At 40.1% G+C, this 16,526-nt stretch overlaps 1 protein-coding gene across 1 annotated transcript; it reads left to right on the top strand.

The window, feature by feature from the left end:
* Positions 1-784: 784 nt before the first annotated feature.
* GIMAP2 (GTPase, IMAP family member 2) lies at positions 785-8,303 on the top strand. The gene is made up of 3 exons (XM_012443324.2): positions 785-887; positions 2,142-2,177; positions 6,982-8,303. The coding sequence occupies exons 2-3, from the start codon at positions 2,150-2,152 to the stop codon at positions 7,965-7,967; spliced, it is 1,014 nt and encodes a 337-aa protein (XP_012298747.2). The 5' UTR covers positions 785-887; positions 2,142-2,149; the 3' UTR covers positions 7,968-8,303.
* The last annotated feature ends 8,223 nt before the right edge of the window (positions 8,304-16,526 follow it).

The raw sequence follows: 16,526 nt of genomic DNA, 5'->3' as shown, positions 1-16,526 counted from the left end.
TCATTCGCAAGGCCTAACTGCTTTTGTCTGCTCAGGGATTCTCCGGGTCTGGTCTCCATTTTAATTTACTTTAACAAAAAGAGATGAAACCCTGAAACCAGATCCAGCTAGAACTAGGGCAATTGAAGAGAGAATTGCTCTGTCTTAGAAATGGATAAGATTACTTATGAATATCAAGGCAAAAATCCAAAATTAGCTATTAACAAATAGAATCCAGCAATGCTTTGTATGATTAAGATTTGTCTAAGTATGCAAAGAATTCAATATTAGGAAATATTTTTATATAATTTAATGTATTACAAAGCTATGAAGCAACATAATCTGATCACCTCCTTAGCTGTTGAAAGATAATTTGGTAAAATTAAATGTCTAATAATTGGTTCCTTTTCCCCCATAGTAAAATTTTTTAGCTCAACCTCAAAGCCTGCATCTAGTTTAGTGGGAAACATTGAGATATTGCCACAAAAGTTAGGAGCAAGATAAGGAAGTCTACTATCATTGTGATTACTTAACATTCTCTTAGATACTAGCCAAAATAAATTAACAATGAAATCTACCAACTTCCTTGGCATTTGTGCCTTTCTTTTCTGGTCCAGATGAAATCTTTAAAACACTCTTTTTTCACTTTTGAGAAGAGGCAGTTGGCCCACATGACAGCAAATAACTACTGATTAACTTTCACATTTGAACTGTTTATTTTGTATAATGGCATGAAAGAGAATTTCAAACACAGACATGTCATGGGATTCTTTGACAGGAAGCTCAGTGAAAATTCAAGAGAGGAAGTAGACAGGAGTTTCAGTTTTACTTTCTTTTTTTCTTCAAGCTGAGCTATAAGGTAACAGGTCTGAACAGGGAGCCAGCTGTTTCTTTTCACAGTAAATCAGGTAAGCCCAGATTTACATAAAGTTCTGCAGTGTTGATTTCTAGGTCCCAAGCCATGTACAAACATTTTCATTTTTCTTAGAACAAATTTGTTCTATTTTAAGAGAAACAATTTAGAGTGACTGCCTTTTCCTTAAGTGAAGCCAGTTTAAGGAAACCAATGTAATTTAGTTTACACATTACTGGCAAAGAATTCCCATAGCATAAAGCCAATAAAAAAGTGCTCATGGGGAAGAATTTGGGCATTAAAATGTGGCTTTAAGTTTTCTGTGCTTGTAGGCTTGGTCTGTGCCTGCCAGATTTAAACAAGAGAAACTAGCTGTAAAAATGTACCGATACTTCTCACTCCATAGTAGTTCCTAGATTGCAAGGGCTTCATAACCAGTGGCGTTGGGGAATGAGGAAAATTCAAGCAATTGATGGGTCAAGTGAAGTGTATTTCTGGCTTAAAGGACTACACGGTTTCCCAGAGTCATACTCTCAATTCATTGAGTCTCTCAGCAAAAACTCAACATGAGGGGGGAGGTTTGGAGAGAGTAGAGGAGGGAAGGAGGGGAAAAAAAGAGAAGGCAGCCAGGCAGACCTGCGAGAGGAAGGGAGAAAGGAAATGAGAGAGAGCTGGGAATGAGGATTATGAATGAAACCCACTTCTCAGCTCCTCAGCAAGTGACTCCAGTTCTCTGCAAAGTACGAAGTTGTTCTTTTCCCACCCACTTTGTCCCTTATGAGTAGACAAATGAAACATCATTGTTTAGAAATATAAGGATCTTGGCTGGGCATGGTGGCTCCCACTTTTAATTCCAGCACTTTGGGAGGCCGAGGTGGGTGGATCATTTGAGGTCAGGAGTTTAAGACCAGCCTATCCAACATGGTGAAGCCCCATCTCCCCTAAAAATACAAAAATTAGCTGGGCTTGGTGGTGCACACCTGTGATCCCAGCTACTCGGGAGGCTGAGGCAGGAGAATTGCTTGAATCTGGGATGTGGAGGTTGCAGTGAGCCAAGTTTGCACCACTACACTCCAGCCTGGGTGACAGGAAAGAAGAAAGAAAGAGCGAGAGCGAGACGAGAGAGAGAGAGAGAGAGAGAGAGAGAGAGAGAGAGAAAGGAGGAGGAAGGAAGGAAGCAAGGAAAAGAAAGGAAAGAGAAGAGAAAGGAAGGAAGGAAGAAAGGAAAGAAAGAAAATTAAAAAATAAATATAAGGATCTTTCATGATTTAGAACTGAAAAATAAGTTTTCTGTCTCTCTGTCCCTTAGGAGCACCAATGGACCAAATTGAACGCAGTCACTCAGGTAAGGAAGTGACTTCATCTGTGTGTGTGTGTCTGTGTGTGTGTGTGTGTCTTCTGATGATGTTGGTACAAAATAAAAAAGGGTGAGGGATCTTATTCTAACTCCCACAACTACTAACAACACGAGCAGCTGCAAATTGTGGGGGGTTTTGTTTTGTTTGTTTGCTTCTTTGTTTGTTTTGAGACAGTGTCTCTCTGTCACCCAGGCTGGAGTAAAGTGGTGCGATCTTGGCTCACTGCAACCTCCACCTCTTGGGTTCAAGCGATTCTCCTGCCTCATCCTCCTGAGTAGCTGGGACTAAAGGTGCCCGGCTAAATTTTTTTTTTTTTTCTTTTTTAGTAGAGATGGCATTTCACCATATTGGCCAGGCTGGTCTTGAACTCCTACCTAAGATCTGCCCTCCTTGGCCTCCCCAATTGCTGGGATTACAGGCAGGAGCTGCCGCACCCGGCCTGAAAATTGTTGAGATACTCACAGGATCCAAAATATGCATCCAGGCTTTTCCTTTATGCACTGATCTTTCAGATCTCTTTGAAATATTCCTTCTCTTACCAGTCTTCTCCTCCTTCTCTCTCATTTCTATAGATTTTTTGTCTCGCTGTCTCTCTCTCTCGTTCCCTTCCCTTCCCTTGTCCTCTCTCTCTCTCTTCTTCCTGCACCTGTTTCTGCTCTCTATCTGTATGGTATGGGCTTCTCTCTCTGTGTGTCTTGACCTCCCCTTTCCCACTCCCTCTTCTTCACTCTCTGCCCCTCACCAGGCCTGTCTTCAGTCTCTTACATCAAGAAGAGCCCAGATTTCCCTCCCCTCCAAGTTCCCTTCACACTCAACCCTCACCTGTGAGAAATAGGGGTCTCTCACTTCATTGTGTCTGGAACTTGTTTACTGAACAAGCTGAACTCTGAGATCCAAATGAGAAACAACATTTTTTCTCTCCCAGCACTGCCTCCTATTATGCAATCTTAATTTCTTTTTGGGGGACATGGGGGCAGGGGGACTGAGTCTCAGTCTGTGGCACAGGCTGGAATGCAGTGGCGTGATCTCGGCTAGTGAGATCACCTCCATCTTGGGGTCAAGTGATTCTCCCGCCTCAGCCTCCAGAGTAGCTGAGATTATAGGCACGTGCCACCACGCCTGGCTAATTTTTGTATTTTTAGTAGAGTTGGGGTTTCACCATGTTGGCCAGGCTGGTCTCAAACTCCAGACCTCAAGTGATCTGCCCACCTCGGCCTCCCAAAGTGCTGGGATTACAGGCGTGAGCCACTGCGCCCCGCCACAATCTTGATTTATTGATGCCATCTCAGGCAGTTGCCTTTCTGGTTAATACAGACTGACACAGTCTATTAATGTCACTATGACACACATATCAGGTGTTGTAGTGTTCAGTGCCATCTAACATCAAACTTACACTCAATTTGAGTTTCTCCTTCCTCTAGCTCAGCCTCAGCTTGAGCTCTGGGACCTTCCAAAAGTCCTCCTCTCCCTTCCAGCTCTGCCTCCTCAACCCCCATGCTAGTTCCTCCTTCCCCATCGGGCAGGAGAATGGGCAACTGGAGGAAAGAGGTGGAGTGCTTGAGTCCCATTGTCTCTGCAGTCTTCTCCTGGCTGGTCCTCACTGACATCCCATGCCCCAATACAGCAGATGCCCTTCACGGGGCTGATGCACTGCACGCCTCCCACCAGAGGCTGTGCACTCTCTGGCTGACTTCTCCAGCTAGACCTCTGCTCCCACCCTCATGGCACCCTTGGCCTCCTCTTAGTCTTACTATTACTCCCCTTGCCATACAAGGCAGGCCTTTGAGCAGGGCCTCATCAAGGCAGCTGTGCCTAGTTATTTTCTGTAGGATCCCTTCTGTCCATGGGAAACCCCTTAAGCCATTCTTGCTTTCTCCTTATCCTGGTCTCCTAGGTGGCTCTAGTCAGCCTTCTGAATTTAGAATTCTCCAGAAAGGAAATAGACACCAATTTCCACGTTTATACATGTCTCCAAACTCCAGGTAACATCTTACTTCCCTTAAAAATTTTCTCAAGAATTCTCTTTGCTTTGCTGCACTTGGATAGGCCTACCAGTTTCTGTCATTCAGCAGACACCCATCTGGGAAAGGACCTACCTATCTCTCAACTTCAGTGACATGCCCAGAATTTATGAGTGGATGTTTTAGAGACCCTCTCGCTTGACTTTGGATGGAGAGAATTCTCTTCCCTATACCCTCCCCACAGGAGAGAATGAGGCAGCACTCCCTAGGAGGCCAGCAACTCAGGACTCCCACAGGTTCCCCGTTCTTTTCAGTGACTCCCTCGATTTCTGTTTTCATAGGCGAAAGGAACGTCAGAGGTACAGTTTGGCCGCCTCTAAGCAAGCTCCGGCAAGGTGTATCAGGAGCTGCTTTTCTGCTGTTTTCAGAATATAGAAATCTGTAATGTAAAGCCTGCTTCCTTTTAAGTAAAAGTGTCCATTGCATGTCTCCTGTGAGGTCATAACTTCACTGGGCAGAAGCTATACAGAAAATATGATAAAATGTCCATGAATTTTGGCCAATTTGACTGGAAGAGAAAATACTTAAATATATGCAGCAAGGGTTGGCGTGGCAGCATGGCAAAGCACTGATATTTCAGGCGTAGGAAGAAAATGTGCAGTTTCAAATGCCAGCTTTTCATTCACAAAACTGGTTAATTTCAACAGCCCTAAGTTCTTGGGCAAGTTGCAGATTTATGTGTAAAATAAGGTGAATAAAAGGAACCAGTGGGTAAAAAGGTTAACAAATCCTTTCCCTTTCTGCCTGAGAATTTAACCTTTTGTTAAAAGTTTTAGCTCAGATTATCTAGTAATTTAAGAAGAGTAAATGACTAACATTATTAGAACCTTTGCTTATGGTGGAAAACTTCTCTTGATGGATGAATTATATCTCTACTGGAAGAACTACAAATACATGCTAGGAAGCTATGTTTTGAACTTCCCTGAGCCAGAGTGACTCTTGTAACTCTCATGTTCCTTGCAGGGAATCTGGAAGCTAAGCCCCAGAGACGCTACAGGAGACACTGGCTCCTGTGAGTCCAGGTGGCTTCTATACCTGCCCAAGGTGCCATCTCCTTGTCCTGGGATATCCCCAGGTGACCGTTTGCAGTGTTCCATGAATTGCTTCATAAACTTCCACTGGGTGGAAGGCCCAACATTGTTCCTCTGGCAAACTAAGGCTTCCATTCTTCTGAGTAGACTAGTGTCCCAGTGAGGCCCATGGAAGTCCTGTGAGCCCTAGAGGTCATTTGAACCCCTGGTGGGCATTGCAGCACCTACCCCTAACTCTTTACTATTGCTAGGAGGAGTAAATTAGGTAATGCAGTTAAACCATTTGGCGCAGATCCTGGCACATTAAAAGTGCTCAGTAAATGGTAGATTTCATTAACTATTTGGGTGACTTTGTCCAAGTTACTTAACCCCTGCATACAAGTTGCCTCCTCTATAAGGAGGCTGTATAAACAATCCTAGGTTAGTTTTCACTAAGTGCTCAAGTGCACCAGCAGTCTTTTAAGTTCTTTACATATATTAACTTATTTAATCCTTAGAACACCACCACATGAAATAAACCATCATCTTCTCCAGATGCAGAGAAATTAATCAGTTGTCCAACATCATATGACTAGCAATGGAAAGACAATTAAAACTAAGCAATCCAGCTTCAGAGTCTTTATTCTTCACCACTGCATGCTGCCTCTCAGAAAGCTCATTTTCTTCATACAATCTAAGTTTCTTCTAAGCTCTGATATTCTGTAGTCAATGTAGACGTTCTTTCTCCAACTTTCTCTCTGCAACATGAGAGTAAAGAACAGCTAAACCCCAACAGGCAATGGGCTTAGCAGGAGAGTCTTTGTTTGGAAATTCCCTGCAGAAAGATTCATCTGTTATCATGGTATTCCATTTCATTCATATAGGTCAGATGTTCCTCTCTTACAGTAGAGGAATCAAGGGGTCAACCCTCAGGAACCAGAGTCACCTCTGTCTTGCAAGTTAAATCTCTCCTCTCTTCACTACAAAGCTGCATCTTGATTCTTCCATGAACCCGCCCTAGACAAGTCATTCCTTTCACAACCATGTGGGCCAGCAGAAATGGCACCATGGCTCCTATGCCTTCCCCTTTTATGTGTCTGAAACACATTTTTTCCCTAAAGCCTCAAGCTCCTTCATACCTCTGTTTCCATTCACTCCTTTCCCCAGAACCTTACCCACATTGAAAGGAAATGGGGAAGGAGAGAGGGAAGTTTACCATATTCTGTGACTATTTTATACAAGACTTATGCCATCCTTTCTAAGCAAAATTATCATATCCTTTATGAGATATCAGTTGTTTCTTCATTAATAAAAATAATTTTACACTGCTCATTCTACTATTTTTCTGGTCCAGCCACTTCCCTGTTAGTCATGACCCCACTCTGCCCAGCCAAGGTCAGAGGAGCAACTTCTGGTCATGTAACAGAGCCAGGTCACTTGGCCCACATTGAGATGGAACCCATGGCCTTGCCTTCACATCTCTGATCTCCAGGAAACTTTTCTTGTAGAGACTCAGGATTGAATGATTGAGGCAAGCATTACATGATGAGAAATGTTCCTAAATCCATCTCATCCCCAAGTATGTTTCCTAGGCTCCAACATGGCAAACCTTGCAGTCCTAGAGAAGTTGGCTTTCATTTTACACATGAAATAGATTGTGAGAGTATCTTTTTCTATGACAGGGAATACCTCCTTATTATTAAAAATATTCCACTGCCATGGCCAGTGTAGTAGTAACACAGTCCACTTGCTTCTCACAGGACCACTTGCAAAGGGCCAATGTGCCAGAAGATCTGAGCTGATTATCATCCTGGTGGGCAAAACAGGAACCGGCAAAAGTGCTGCAGGGAACAGCATCCTCAGGAAGCAAGCATTTGAATCAAAGCTGGGTTCCCAGACCTTGACTAAGACTTGCAGCAAAAGTCAGGGAAGCTGTGGAAATAGAGCTATGGTCATCATTGACACACCCAATATGTTTTCTGGGAAGGACCACTCTGAAGCCCTGTACAGAGAAGTGCAGAGATGCTACTTGCTCTCTGCACCAGGACCCCATGTGCTGCTCCTGGTGACTCAGCTGGGCCGCTACACCTCACAGGACCAGGAGGCTGCACAGAAGGTGAAGGAGATCTTTGGAGAGGATGCCATGGGACACACAATTGTCCTCTTTACCCACAAGGAAGACCTCAATGGTGACTCCTTGATGGATTACATGCGTGACTCGGATAACAAAGCCCTAAGCAAGCTGGTGGCAGCATGTGGTGGGCGAATCTGTGCCTTTAATAACCGTGCTGAAGGGAGCTATCAGGATGACCAAGTGAAGGAGCTAATGGACTTGATTGAGGATCTGTTGATGGAGAAAAATGGTGATCGCTATACCAATGAGCTGTACAGCCTAGTACAGAGGCTTGAATGTGGACCTGTGGGGTCAGATGAAAGATTAAAGGATTTCAAAGAGAGCCTTATGAAGTACATGGAAACTCAGAGAAGTTACACAGCCTTGGCTGAGGCAAACTGCCTAAAAAGAACCTTAATCAAAACACAACTGTGTGTTTTGTTTTGTATTCAGTTGTGTCTCAGATTGCTAATTCTGTTGTTTTGCGTATTGTACAGCATGTGCCATTTGTTTTGTTGCTTACTCTTTATGATGTGCAATTTATTCTGCAGCTTGCTGTTTATTATACCCAAAAAGTTAATGACAATTTTGAGAACGGTTATTAGACTAGAAGGCAGGACTCCTAGGTTATAGTTACAGATCCCAGTTATTATTTACTCACTGCTATTTAGTGGGGGAGTAACAGTGCTTTCCCTGTAAAATGTGATATCTGTTGTCAGAGTTGAGATTCTATGAAATGTTTAAATCTTAGCATCACTCCAATTATTAATGAACCAAATCAAACTATAGGTTACTGTTTGCATTGAAATGTAATATCAAAGCCTTTTGAAATCTGTAAACATAAAATTCTTCTCATTTGCAAATCTGTAAAGCCAGTTTTATGTGCCTAAAAACTCCTTTTCTTCTTTATACTGATTTCTACTGAATATAATGAAAATGGCAATAAAATAAGAATGCATAAAATGTAAAGTTCCTTTGGTCATATGTCATTAATTCTCTTCTATAGTTTTCTCCTTAGAAGATGGTAGGTGGACACATGACTCATTTTAGCTATATTTTAGCTCTGACCTCCTTCAGATTTATCATTGAAACATAGGTAAACACAAATGTCAGACAAGATGGTGGACTTGATATTTTGAAGCATCATCTTGCTAGATGCAAATAGAGGCTACATTTATTAAAAGAAACAGAATTTTTATAGTTGATGAGTTCACCAGAAAAATAAATTCCAAAGGTGGAGCAAACAATATATTTTTTAAAATGAGGAACACAAACTGAAACTGAGGCCTGTGAGGAATAAGTGAACAAGGAAGCCAGAATTGACCAATAGACAAATGCCAATACCAATCCCGAGATGAAGAAATTAATCTTGGGTTGTCAGTAAAATTGGAGAGCTGATTCGGAAGCTTCTACATTCAATTAGGATCTTCCAAGAGACTAAAACTATTCCAGATTAGTTGAATTCTTGACATCCAGTAGAAGCAAACACAAATCTTCTCTAGAGGAAAACATCTCCAATTTACTTGAGTATTAAGATGGAATTAATTCAGTAAAGTGAACCCAAATCATACCCCTATGAATAAAACCAAAAGATTAAAAAACCCAACAGAGGTAGACTCAGAAACTTTAATATTACAGTACTAGTTACAGTGTATTAAGTAGCTTTGAAATATTTTTTAAAATATACACCCAGCCCAAATGAAAAAGAAACAAAAAACTACTAAAGATGATGAGCTATATTTGAAAAAACTCATACATTTTAATAAATCAAATTATAATTGATTTTTAAAAATATTAATGCTGGATACTCCCATTAATGGTGGAGAAGTGAATTGATTATATAAACTCCTCCATGGGTATTAATTATAGAAAGTAGACAGATGAAAAAAGAGAGTTTCTCTCAAACATTGCATGCATTTATATTAAAATCTGGAATAACAAAAGATGCAGACTATCACGCCTTCTATTTAGCATTTTACCACACATCTTATCTATCCAATAAGATAAGAAAATAATAAAAATAAAAGGTATGAGTACTGTTAAGAAAGAAAAACAATAATTTTTAGATAGATAATTAGAGGTAATACAAGTAGAGCAATGACTCTCAGTGACTCACAACTTTTTAAAAGCTGTGCCTCTTCCATATCCTGACAACAGACAGAAAAACTGAGTTTAAAAAATAGAGTCCAAATTTCATTGCCAGATGAAAATACCCTAACAAGGACCAGATACCCCCTTCCTGCTCCATGTGAGACAACAAAAATCAGACAAATGATATTAAATGACAGTGTTGAAGGCAATGAACATCAGGTAACAAAAAAGAGTAATCACTGAGAATTGGAAAACAAGACACGACTTTCAATTGTCCCAGCCCCTGTCTTGAGTTTTCAGGTTACAACACAGAGAGGATATAGCAGACAGACCCTTTGTTGACTTCAAATGATTCCTGGCTTCTGGTGTTCACACCTTTGTAGAACTCCCCTGCTTGAGTGTGGGTGGGATCTGAGACCTACTTCTAACCAATAGAACATGGCATAGGTGATGGAATGTCACTTCAGTGATTTATATGGCCACACAAAGACTTCCTTTTCCTCTCCTTTTGGCCTTCAAGGAGTAAATTTCCATTTTGTGAACTGCCTATGAACAGGACTAAGTGGCAGAGAACTGCAAGTGGCCTGTAGCCAACATCCAGGAAAAAGTCAAAATCCTCAGTCGCAGCCACAAATAAATAAATTCTGTCAACATCCTGAGGGTTCAGATCTTTCTCCACTCAAGCCTCTGCTAAAACTTAAACTAGCATTACAGCCCGGTGAAACCCCAAAGCAGAGCACATACAGTTAAGCTATGTCTGCACTCCTTGCCCACACTAATCTTGAGATAATAAATCTATGCTGTTTTAAGTTGCTAAGTTCATGGTAATTTGTTATGCAGCATTAAAAACATTTATGGAAACCAGGTGGAGCCTGGCAGACTTCCTGATTTGAGAAGATGGAACTGGCATTCTGGAGATACAAAAGTGGCTAAGAGTTCACAGAACAGAGTCTGAGAGAGGAGAGAGCTACACAAAGAGAGGAATCCAGCACCTGAAGAGAGTCCTCCTTGAGTCTTCAATTGAATACTGATCAGCACACACATGTGGTGAAGCACCCTGAGGTGACAAAAAGAACCAGTCAAGAAGATTAGAGGAAACAGTGTCCTGCACTCACCACGGACTAGGAATAACATTGGTCCCCACCAGAAGAAACAAAAAAGCTGTGATATGTGTGGCACTGGGGAGAGTTCACAGAAGAGCCTTGCCTCAGTAGTGGAAATAATTGGTTGTAAACTGAAAACATATCAAGTATGCCTAACAAATCTTAAAAGCAAGGCATGAAGGATTAAACCGTTTCCAAGTAACTTAAATACATCCCAGAAGAAAGCTCAAGAATATTTACAGAAGTACAATAATATTCAGCACATAATAAGGTCAAAACCAGATGTTTGGCATCCAATAAAAAAAATACCAAACATGAAAATATTCAATAAAATACTGGCAAACTGATTGCAACAGCACATCAAAAAGCTTATCCATCATGATCAAGTAGGCTTCATTCCAGGGATGCAAGGCTGGTTCAACATACACAAGTTTATAAACGTAATCCACCGCATAAACAAAACCAAAGACAAAAACCACATGATTGTCTCAGTAGATGCAGAGAAGGCCTTCGACAAAATTCAACAGCTCTTTATGCTAAAAACTCTCAATAAACTAGGTACCGAAGGAACATATCTCAAAACAATAAAAGCTATTTACGACAAACCTACAGCCAATATCATACTGAATGGGCAAAAACTGGAAGCATTCCCTTTGAAATCCGGGACTAGACAAGGATGCCCTCTCTCACCAATCCTATTCAATATAGTATTGGAAGTTCTAGCCAGAGCAATTAGGCAAGAAAAAAAAATTAAAGAGTATTCAATTAGGAAAAGAGGAAGTCAAATTGTCTCTATTTGCAGATGACAGGATTGTATATTCAGAAGACCCTATCATCTTAGCCCAAAATCTCCTTAAACTGATAGGCAACTTCAGCAAAGTCTCAGGATACAAAATCAATGTGCAGAAATCACAAGCATTTCTATACATCAATAACAGACTAACAGAGAGCCAAATCATGAGCAAACTTCCATTCACAATTGCTACAAAGAGAATAAAATACCTAGGAATACAACTAACAAAGGATGTAAAGGACCTCTTCAAGGAGAACTACAAACCACTGCTCAAGGAAATGAGAGGACACAAACAGATGGAGAAACATTCCATGCCCATGGTTAGGAAGAATCAATACTGTGAAAATGGCCATACTGCCCAAAGTAATTTATAGATTCAATACTAACCCCATCAACCTACCAATGACCTTCTTCACAGAACTGGAAAAAACCATCTTAAACTTCATGTGGAACCAAAGAGAGCTCGCATAGCCAAGACAATCCTAAACAAAAAGAACAAAGCCAGAGGTATCACGCTACCTGATTTTAAACTATACTATGGTCTACAGTAATCAAAACAGCATGGCACTGGTACCAAAACAGAGATATAGACAAATGGAACCGAACATTTGTTTATGTACCAAGAGGCCCTGGAGGCAACACCACACATCTACAAGCATCTTTGACAAACCTGACAAAAACAAGTGACAGGGAAATGATTCCCTGTTTAATACATGGTGTTGGGAAAACTGGCTAGCCATATGCAGAAAGCAGAAACTGGACCCTTTCCTGACACCTTACACTAAAATTAACTCCAGATGGGTTAAAGACTTAAACATAAGATGTAACACCATAAAAATCCTAGAAGAAAACCTAGGCAAAACTATTCAGGACATAGGCATAGGCAAAGACTTCATGACTAAAACACCAAAAGCATTGGCAACAAAAGCCAAAATAGACAAATGGGATCTAATTAAGCTTCAGAACTTCTGTACAGCCAAAGAAACATCATTAGAGTGAACCAGCAACCAACAGAATGGGAAAAAATTTTTGCAATCTACCCATCTGACAAAGTGCTAATATCCAGAATCTACAAAGAACTAAAACAGATTTACAAGAAAAAAACAAACAAGCCCATCCAAAAGTGGGTGAAGGATATGAACAGACACTTTTCAAAAGAAGACATATATGAAACCAACAAACATATGAAAAAATGCTCATCATCACTGATTATCAGAGAAATGCAAATCAAAACCACATTGAGATACCATCTCACACCAGTTAGAATGGCAATCATTAAAAAATCTGGAGACAACAGATGCTGGAGAGGATGTGGAGAAATAGGAACACTTTTACACTGTCGGTGGGAGTGTAAACTAGTTCAATCATTGTGGAAGACAGTGTGGCACTTCCTCAAGGACCTAGAAATAGAAATTCCATTTGACCCAGAAATCCCGTTACTGGATATATGCCCAAAGGATTATAAATCATTCTGTTATAAAGACACATGCGCACACATGTTCATAGTGGCACAGTTTACAATAGCAAAGACCTGGAACCAACCCAAATGCCCACTGACGATAGACTGGACAAGGAAAATGTGGCACATATACACCATGTAATATTATGCAGCCATAAAAAGCAATGAGTTCCTGACCTTTGTAGGGACATGGATGAATCTGGAAACCATCATTCTCAGTAAACTGACACAAGAACAGAAAATCAAACACCACATGTTCTCACTCATAGGTGGGTGTCGAACAATGAGAACACATGGACACAGGGAGGGGAGCATCACACACTGGGGTCTGTTGGAGGGGGCAAGGGAGGGACAGCGGGGAGGTGGGGAGGTTGGGGAGGGATAACATGTGGAGGAATGCCAGATGTAGGTGATGGGGGGATGGAGGCAGCAAACCACATTTCCATGTGTGTACCTATGCAACAATCCTGCATGATCTGTACATGTACCCCAGAACCCAATGTACAATAAAAAAGAAAATCAGCAAGAAAATATGACCAATGAGGAAGAAATAAATCAATGAATAAATACCAGCCCAGAACTGACAAAAGCGTTAGAATTATCAGCCAAAGACAATTAACACAGTTCTTACATCTGTGTTCTATATGTTAAAATAGTTAAGTAGTAAGATGGAAGACATTAAAAAGATCCAAATTTAACTTCCAGATAAAACCTACCACAAAAGACATAAGAAGTACAATGAATAGGGTTAGCAAAATATTAGACTGAAAAGAAAAAATTAATGAACTTACGATCATCTAAATAGATGCAGAAAAGGCTTTCGATAAATTTCAAAATCCCTTCATGTTAAAAACCTCTCAGTAAACTTAAGTATTGAAGAAACATACCTTCCAAATAGTAAGAGCTATCTATGACAAACCCACAGCCAGCATCATACTGAATGGGCAAAATCTGAAAGTATGCCTCTTGAAAACTGGCACAAGACAAGGATGTCCTCTCTCACCACTCCCATTCAACATAGTATTGAAAGTCCTGGACAGAGCTCTCAGGCAAGAGAAAGAAAAAAACAGTACCAAAAGAGAGTTTGTTTCTCTTTTCCAAGTGGGAAGAGAGAAATTTACGCTATCCTGTTTGCAGACAATGTGAGCCTATATCTAGAAAATCCCATAGTCTCAGCCCTAAAGCTCCTTCAGCTTATGAGGAACTTCAGCAAAGTCTAAGGATACAAAATCAACGTACAAAAATCACTAGTATTCCTATATACCAACAACAGTCAAGCCAAGAGGTAACTCAGGAATGCAATCTCATTCACAATTGCCTCAAAAAGAAGAAATATTTAGGAACACAGCTAACCAGGAGGCGAAAGATCTCTATAATGAGAACTACAAAACACTGCTTAAAGAAGTCAGAGATGACACAAACAAATAAAAAAATATATACTATGCTCATGGATAAGAAGAATCAATATCGTTAAAATCACAATACTGCCCAATGTAATTTATAGATTCAATGCTATTCCTAGCAAACTACCAATGACATTCTTCACTGAACTAGAAAAAAAAAACTATTTTAAAATTCATATGGAATCAAAACAGCCTTAATAGCCAAGGTGATCCTGAGCAAAAAGAACAAAGCTGGAAGCATCATGCTACCCAACTTCAAACTATACTGCAGAGCTACAGTAACCAAAATAGCATGGTACTGGTACAAAAACAGACACATAGGCCAATGGAAGAGAATAGAGAGGCCAGAAATAAGGCCACCCACCTACAATCACCTGCCCAAAATAAGCAATGGGAAAAGGACTCCCTATTCAATAAACGATGCTGGGGTAATTGGCTAGGCATATGCAGAAGATTGAAACTGAACCCCTTCCTTATGCAATATACAAAAATCAACTCAAGACGGATTAAAGACTTAAATGTAAAACCCAAAAACTATAAAAACCCTGGAAGACAACCTAAACAATATTATTCTGGCCATAAGAACTGGCAAAAAAATGTCATGATGAAGATGCCAAAGGCAATTGCAACAAAAGCAAAAATTGACAAATAGGATTCAATTAAAGAGCTTCTGCACAGCAAAAGAAGCTATCAACAGAGGAAACAGACAACCTGCAGAATGGGAGAAAATTTTTACAAACTATGTACCTGACAAAGATCTAATATCCAGCATCTGTAAGGAACTTAAGCAAATTTATAAGGAAAAAACAAACAAACAAACGACCCCATTAAAAAGTGAGTAAAGGACATGAACAGACACTTTTCAAAACAAGACATACATGTGAGCCAGCAAGTATATGAAAAAAAAAGCTCAATATCACTGATCATTAGAGAAATGCAAAATAAAACTACAATGAGATACCATCTCACACCAGTCCAATGGCTATTACTAAAAAGTAAAAATAATAATAATAATAACAAATGCTGGCAAGGCTGCAGAGAAAAGGGAACACTGATACACTGTTGATGAGAGTGTAAATTAGTTCAACCATTGTGGAAAACAGTGTGGCAATTCCTCAAAGAGCTAAAAACAGAACTACTACTCAACCCACCAATCCCATTACTGGGTATATACTCAAAGAAATATAAATCATTCTATCATAAAGACACACATGCATGTGTATGTTCATTGAAGCACTATTCACAATAGCAAAGACACGGAATCAACATAATGCCCATCAATGGTAGACTGGATAAAGGAAATGTGGTACATATACACTGTGGAATACTACATAGCCATAGAAAAGAATGAGATCATGCCCTTTGCAGGAACATGAATGGAACTGGAGGCCATCATCCTTAGAAAACAAATGCAGGAACAGAAAACTAAATATGCATGTTCTCATGTGGGAGTCAAATGATGAGAACACATGGACACAAAGAGGAGAACAACAGACACTGGGGCCTACTTTAGGGTGGGGGATGGGAGGAGTAAAAGGAACAGAAAAAACAACTATTGGGTACTAAGCTTAGTATCTGGATGGCAAAATAATCTGTACAACAAACCTTTGTGACACAAGTTTATCTATATAATAAACCTGTACATTTACTCCTGAACCTAAAAATTTAAAAAGAGAAAAGATTAATGAACTTGAAGACACAGCAATAGAAATGTCCCAACAGAGAAAACATATGCACACACACACACACACACACACACACACACACACACACACACAAAGAATAATAGTCACTTTCAAAGAACAGAGTTTCAATGAGCTCTGGGCTCTGGGACAACCTCAAGTGGAATGTATATGTAACTGGATTCACTAAAAATAAAAGGGGAGTAGGACAGAAAAAATATTGGAAGCAATAATGGCCAAAAATTTTCCAAATTTTATGAAAACTCTAAGCACACAACCCAAGAAGTTCAATGAACCCCAAACAAATAAAGCATCTACACAAAGGGACATTATAATCAGGTTGATCAAAATGAATGATAAAAGGACAATTCTTAAAGCAGCCAGAGAATAAAAGAAAACACGTTATGTCCAGAGAAGCAAAGATAAGGATAACAACAGATTTTTCTGAAGAACTAATGTGACAGAGAAGACAGTGAAACAGCTTACAAAGTACAATCATGTGTCGCTTAACAATGGGGATGTATTCTGAGAAGTGCACCATTAGGCTACTTCATCATTGTGTGAACATCATAGAGTGTACTTACACAAACCTAAATGGCACAGCCTACTACACACCTAGGCTATATGATATGGCATATTGCTCCTAAACTACAAACCTGTA

This window comes from Aotus nancymaae, unplaced genomic scaffold, assembly GCF_030222135.1.
Source record: "Aotus nancymaae isolate 86718 unplaced genomic scaffold, 86718_ANA_hifiasm-v0.15.2.pri h1tg000002l, whole genome shotgun sequence".
Classification (NCBI taxonomy): Eukaryota; Metazoa; Chordata; class Mammalia; order Primates; family Aotidae; genus Aotus; species Aotus nancymaae.
Note: the sequence above shows the minus strand (reverse complement) of the source record. Positions and strands in the feature narration are given on the sequence as shown.